This window comes from Mus pahari, chromosome 11, assembly GCF_900095145.1.
Source record: "Mus pahari chromosome 11, PAHARI_EIJ_v1.1, whole genome shotgun sequence".
Classification (NCBI taxonomy): Eukaryota; Metazoa; Chordata; class Mammalia; order Rodentia; family Muridae; genus Mus; species Mus pahari.
This window is the reverse complement of record NC_034600.1, coordinates 66842246-66849672: the sequence shown is the minus strand read 5'-3', so window position 1 is coordinate 66849672 and position 7427 is coordinate 66842246. Positions and strand designations below refer to the sequence as shown.

General features: G+C 35.4%; 1 protein-coding gene across 3 annotated transcripts in view; it reads right to left on the bottom strand.

The window, feature by feature from the left end:
• The window catches only part of Cdh12 (cadherin 12), a 1034353-nt gene that overhangs the window by 55326 nt on the left and 971600 nt on the right, over positions 1–7427 (bottom strand). For all 3 annotated transcript variants that reach the window (XM_029543948.1, XM_021208389.2, XM_029543949.1), the window contains one exon: positions 3354–3607. In XM_029543948.1, the coding sequence (XP_029399808.1) occupies positions 3354–3607 (254 nt within the window). The remainder of the gene's footprint in view (positions 1–3353; positions 3608–7427) is intronic.

Sequence of the window (7427 nt, the reverse complement as noted above, 5' to 3'; positions counted from 1 at the left end):
CACACACACACACACACACACACACATCCATCCACATGTCAAAATATTAACCTAAATATGAAATTAGGATATGAGGCTTTGGGGTAGGGGTAAATTATCCTAAAATACTTATTTAATGTGTATGTGCATATACTTGAGCAGGTTTTTTGTTGTTTGTTTGTTTGTTTGTTTATTTTGTTTTTTTTTTATTATACAGTGTTTGTGAAGCCCACAGAAGGTCCTGAAACCTCCAGAGGTAGAGCTACAGGTCAGATCGTTGTGAGCTACCAGTTTTGTGCTGGGAACACACATCCGGTTTTTTTGGTAGAGAAGTCTCTGCTCCATACTACTATGTGATCTCTCTAGCCTGATAATCGACTTTTGAAAGGAGCTTGTGAGAGTCGTCCTTTCTTCCTTGCATGAACAGAAAAAGACCATCTGGCCAAGGAAGATAGGGATGTCACCGAACCTTGAAAGATGAGGATGTTACTAAGACACTGCATCTATCATCAATTTAGTCATAGACTAAAATGTTTCCTGACTGAGGCATGCAGATGGTTTTGGCTCCAAAGGCTTTGGAGCTCTGTCATAGCAAACTGAAATGGCCAGGATGGTATCTGATACCAAGTAGCAGATACCTTTGTAACAAATAATGAACTAAAAGATATCCATCAGGTGGAAGGATTTTGAATTTTTATATAGGCATTTAGAGAGATTCTGGTAAGTGATCAAGTGTAAGAGAGAAACTGGATAATTTTAGAAAAGTTCTTCTTTGAGAGTTCCAATGACCTTGATTAGAATCTTGGAAGAACACAAATAATAAAGCCAAACTTATGAGGTATTGGAGAGAAATGAGAGTCATATTATTGAAGAGACCATGAATATGAAGGAGAATGGGGAGAAGTGCATGCGATGGTTTGCAGGAACAGAGAGAAATGACAAACTTAACTAAAGTACAATTTCAATAAAATAATCTAGAGAGTATACTTCTATTAGAGAAAATGTTTTAAAATACTAACCCATGGGTGACCGAAGATGATGAAGAAAGATGAAGAAGAAGAGAAGAAGGAGGGGAAGAGGGAGGAGGAAGAGGAGGAATAGGAAGAGGAGAAAGAAGGAGAGGGGAAGGAGGGAAAAGGTTAGTTTTCGGGTTATAAAGTTCTTCTTCTACAAAATGATATAACTTTGGAGAGACAAAACTAACTATGTTTATTTGAGATTCAACAAGAATAACATTTATGAATTAGATTGGTATACTAGACTTACAGAAAGAAGTTAAAGTGGATAAACTAATTGAAGATAGGATTGTTAAGCAAAAGTATATCAGAATACTAAAATTTGAAGTACATTAGTCTTTGTATATTACAAAAAGGAAGAAATATTACAAAATGTAATATTCAGAAAATATATTAGGGTTATTCTTTTAAATACACATTAACAATTGTTTGACATTGAACATAAGATTTCATCCATCATGACAATTGGAGACAGCGATAGAAATGTGACATAAGAACCACTGGCTGATGCATTAAAAAAACAGAAATGAGAAAATTGCAGGAACAATTTTAGACTTCTTAAAAAGCACCAGATTACTGAAGTAATTACTCAAATTTGTGTGCCTTTCTTAGAGAAGGAACTCAGTCATGAGTTAGCATCATGGGGGAGGAGAAGAACGTTTGCTTGTGAAATAGTGGCAGTGTATGCCAAAAAAATAAGCTAATACAAGGGGCTAGAGGTGGTCAATATTCTGCAGTTTTTACCTATATGGATAGGTGTGGCAGACTAAGAAATCCACAGTGTGGACACTTGTTTTTCAGTTATAAGAATTATGTATCATTATAATGGATCTAGAAAACTCTACACTCAGTGGATCTGTAAGATGAAGCCCTGACCTAGAGAAAAGTCATTTTTAATAAAGCTTCAACTTGAGTGGAGTTCCTCCTGCTATCATTTAGAACTGTATAGCTACCACTGTTCTTTTATTCTACCTTTTTTTTTTACGTGGAATGTTAATATCTGATCTATCACTGACATGCCACATATTTTAAAATCACATAACTAATTTAGTTTCAAAGAATCACTACTACAAAAGAACTTCACTAAAATGGATCTGGCAAGGGAACTCCTGTGTCTTTGGTAGAGGCTGTTGAGGGGAGACACTAAATGTTAAACTCTTGTGTTAGCAATGGATTCATTTAAGCCTTTGAATACAGTTTGATTGAGATACCTTTATTTGATATGTGAAAAGGCAAAGAAAGTCAGTGGTCTAGAGTATAATGTTAAGTGTGGGATACCTGTGTATACTTCCATAACAGAATCATGAATTGGAATTCCTCAATCCAAATGAGGATTTACATCTGCTGAGAGCTATTATTCCATGATAAAGTATCTCTGTGCAAAATTAACCATGAAGAACTCTAATTTCTTTTCTTGTATAGATTCCATCAGAAAAAAGGAACAATTTGCATAAGAATAAAGTGTTTTTATCAGAAGCAAGTACTATGAGCACTTGGATCTTAAACTTTGCAGCATCTGGTACTGCAAAAACTAAAGGTATCTAAGTCCCCAGGGGGTATACTTTCCGAGAAAGCTAAAACTAAACATGCCACTTTGGGACATGGATTCAGATGACTATAAGAAGAAAAACATACAGACTCTTGGTCCTATTTCTGAAATCATATGCAATCATTGGGCAAAGACTACCATTTCCTCTATGTTAGCACAGTCACTTTGCTTTAGAACTCCCCCTTTAGATGCAGAGATTTATTACAGCAGCAAATTACTTGTTTATTGAGTATACAAGGGCTTAGTTTCAATTCTCAACATTTCAAGGAAGAAAAAAAATAAACTCATATTCTTTAATGGGTCACTCACACTTGCTACTATGCAACCATTCACACACCATATCAAACACAATGCATTATGTTTCTACAGTGGATCAATATGTGAATCTTATGACTACCTCATTTTCAAAATCAACATGAGATAGCAGGACATAGATTTTAAAGAAAGGGCAAACTATGTCAAATTAGTTCATGTATTGTGGGAGTACCTTGATATCACTACTCTTTGGTATAATCCTTTGAAATTATTTTGCTCAGTCCTTTTTATAAATGAAATAATAAATGACTCATTAGTTTGAGTGACATAACCAGCATTGCAACATTGTAACCAGTATTGTAAGGATTTACATTGGTTGTTTGTATTGAATTTCTATAACAATACTTTTACCATCACACTAATAAGAAGTCATTAAATTTTGTGGCACATGATCTACTACTATTCCTTGGCAGCACCTTTAATAATTGAGTTTGCTATTTCCTGTTGATCTCGTTTAGTTTTTCTAAGGAGCATTTAAAAAATGTCATTCATACCTAACAGCACTACTGCCCACATCAAGGTCTTGTGCTGTGACGGCTCCGATGATGGTCCCCACAGGAGTGTCTTCATAAACCTCCATGGTGTACAGTGGTTTGCTGAACACTGGTGGCTCGTCCACATCCAGTACACTAATTTTTACTGTAGCAGTATCCTTAAATGGCCCAGCAGAGTGAAAGCGGTGGTCAAGGTGAAGGTTGGAGGCCTCTACTTTAAAAGTATATGCCTTCTTGGTTTCAAAATCTAAAGGCTGTAATAAGGACAAAATGAAAAATTATATTTATATAGATCTGGACAGAAAATGGTGAACATTGCTTTTAAGCAATCTGCCAGCTGCTTCCAATTAGTTACACATGTTTCAGCTTCTCTTCTAAGAATACAGAGTAGAGAAAGTGAAAGTAAATATTTAAGAACATTAAAGATAAACGGGATGTAGAAGAAACCTGAAATGTTAATTATCTTAATACACAGAATTGATAAAATCTACATCTACACATCAAAGTAGACAGGGTTACTCATGTCCTACTAGGCAAGGTGGAAACAGTGAGGGAGACATTATTTTGTTTTATCCAATACTGACATCTACTGGACAGAAGTAAAGATAGAAAGAATAGAGCAACAGAGAAATTAATTGTTTGATTATTTAGATTTCAGGATCACAGACAATGTTAGACATTTTCTTTTCTTATTTTTCCCCTATTACCATTTTTTTTCTTAAAAGTCCTGAGTGCCCAGGTATTACATCTGGAAAGAGTGAGTAAAAGTCAGTAGATTGGGTAATTACAGTTGTTTGCATTCCACGAATAACCCGTAAAATTAGTGCGTGACACGGTGCATTGTCAGAAAACAACAGAAAGAATTATGACCTCAAACATATTGCTAAATTACAGAAGACATTGGAAGCAACAGTGGAAGTTAATTTGTCATTATGCACTGATGCTCTATGTAGATTTATTTTCTTACATCTAAGTATCAGTTCTTTCATCTCCATATCTGAATACTTCATAGGCTAGGATCACTGCAGCAATGAGATACTTTGTGTGGGGGAGTGAGTTGAGTTGACCTAGGCTCACACTCTGTGGCTTAGGTTGGCCCTGAACTGACAATCCTCCTATCTCAGCTCCTTACTGCTGTGCTGGCGGGTGGGGGTGGATCACACTCATGGCATTGTGGGGGAAGCTCCTTCGTTTGCTTACGCAGTAACCATCCCAGAGCTTGGATGGCTGAAGCTTGAGCATCTAAGACTTTAAGAGCAGTATAATATATACCAGTATAATCCAAGTGAGTCAATGAAGAAAGAAGAAAACGCTGCATTTATGAAGAGGTTTAGCTTGGATCAATGAGCACGAGGCAAGGTAAACACACATTTTCGAATAACTGAATGGTCTTTCTAAGGAACAAATGTGTTGGAGCAACAAATAAGAATTTAATGGTAATTTATAAGGAAGAAATTCACGATACATGGTATGACAGTTGGTACTTCCTATCTCTTTACTTTCAACATATCCTAGAAAAAGCTGTATTGTACCTCAGAATCAGCTGCTGTGTCTTAGGATGCAGTCACGGGTACCACCTCCCCCTCATCTCTCTCCCTGATTTCTCCTAAACCTTGAAATGTCTACATTTGCTCAATTATAAAAATTCCTTCCAGACAAGCCTTAAAATTAATTCTTTTACTTTGCAGTTATATGAATGAATTTGGGTCCCTACGAGTATGTCAGTTTCAAGGTAATGACCAGAGAAGGGAATTCTACATTCTTTTCCTTTTATTATTATACATCATTTTTGAGGACAGACTAGTTTATGACTTTTGTGAACTCAGCTAACACAGCTGGCAAAGATTAAGTGGTCAAGTTTAAGAAATGGGGATGCATTGGGAAGAACCTATTTGTACCTAGAGATTTACATCCTGCAGAGATGATTCCTGAAGAAAAATTTTCAGAGAAACAGCACAGTAATATCCAAGATGGAGCTCCATTTTGGTGACAATGACACTTAAGCAATCTCTCCTTAGAAAATGAAGTATCTCAGTAAAAACTGGTAGAATCAGCAGTTGGCTCTTTCCTTGCATTTAACAAATCACTAATCTTATTGCCATCTTAAATTTGAGATAATGAGCTTCACTTGCTAATAATCACAGTAAAATGCTAGTATGTAAAAGAAGTACAGATGACAATGACTTGCTTAGAATCTTTGAAAACTCAATATTTCTGAGAAGTTGAGTGAATTTGATTCTCCCACCGTAAATAGAAAATCTTCTAACACCATTCCCAGGACATTCAAAAGAGATTATAGAATGGAAGGAAAATGGTTGTTAAAGCATGGCTTAAGTGAGGAATTCCTGACTCCTTGGTGACCGATATGTTACTTACCTCAGCTATTTAGTGAGGAAGATAATATTGTAGGGAGCTATGCAACAAGAGTTCAAAATTTTAATGACGTAAAAAATGTACATTTAGTATCACCCTAAATTTGAAACGAAGAGTAATCAGGCAAGCTACATTATTATAGTGACTCTTTCTGTTTACATTCTTTTTTTTTTTTTTAAATAGGGACAGAATAGCCACAACAATGAAGAGCAGCAGAATGTGCAGATGTTTTCTCTCATTTCAGAGGATGTATTACATGTACATATTTAGGTGACTCATTCCCCAGGGACTCCCAGAACTCCTGTTTCTATATAATGTTATGTAGAAATGGATGGACTTCATTTATTGATGTTTTCATGAATTTGAAAATCAATATCTCTGGAGGTCAAAATGCAGAAGTTCTTCCACTTATTATTATTATTTTATTATTTTATTTTTATTATCATTACTAAGTGTTCCCCAAGGGCCCCCAACATCTGTGTTTAGTAGTCCAACACTGAGAGTAGGCATGGCATGTGAGTTTGATAGCATGTCAACAAACAAGGCACTGAGTTTTAAGGGAAAACAAATTATACAAATATAAGTATGGTCCTTACAAATTTGAAATATAATTGAGCCTTTGACCTAATGGGTGAGTTTTTTATTATTATTATTTTTAAAAAGTGATGAAGGCCAGCTGTGGCTGTTTTCTAAGAGGTTACTTATGAGGACTTGAGTACTCATATAATAAATGACAAAAACACTAGGAATTAAGGATGATCACAGACAAAAGCTAACCAAGGAAAAAATCTAAAAACTAAATCACTGGCAAATACATTCTGGTCCTAGGAGTTGAGCATAGAATTGGTCCCTTAGTTTCAGGTCTGATGGCAGTACCAATTCATCCCACAATTCTTGTTGAATTGTGCTGAGTAAGGGTGACACAGTCACTCCTATACTGACCAAAAGTAATTTCCTGTTACCTATCTTTATATCCCCAGGGTTTTCCTTCAGAATAATAAAGGACAAGTATATTTTCATAAATACAGTAAGGTGAGCACGTTCACAAACTGTATCCTGCATAAACAAGATTCTGCCATGCAGTTAATCATCAGTCTTAATCATTAGAAAGGCACACTTTCAAGGAAGCAGTGATTAGAAGATGTCATCACCTGAAAAGGAACAGGGTGTTTGTGGACAAAGTGTTGGAAACAGATTTATATCACACTCACGCAGGGTGAAAAGACATTGAGAACAAACTTTTGTAATGTAAGCTCATTGGTCTGGATGATTAAAAAAAAAAAAAAGATAAAGCATTCAGGATGAAGTTTGTTTTGAGAAGAAATCACCTTTTTTCATGGATGGATTTTATGATCAATAAATCATAAATTATCAATTCTAGTTTGGAAGGAGGCAAAGGAGACTATGCATATTTCATAATCACTATGAAAGCACTCAAATCAATACTTCAATAAAATATGATCAAGCTGTGGATAAACTGAAGGTGCCACAGTATGAGGGGAGAATGCCCTTGCAGGGGAAAAAAATAGACTGAAACATGGATCATTGACAGATATTCTTTTTAAAAAATTGTGATGTATTTCATCATTGAACGTGTGTATGTGCACATATGTAAAAGAAAAACAGAATTTTCATTCACACTCTTTTCCAAGTAAATTATGAAATTTAAGATATACACATTCCACTCAGTTTGTTTCAAAA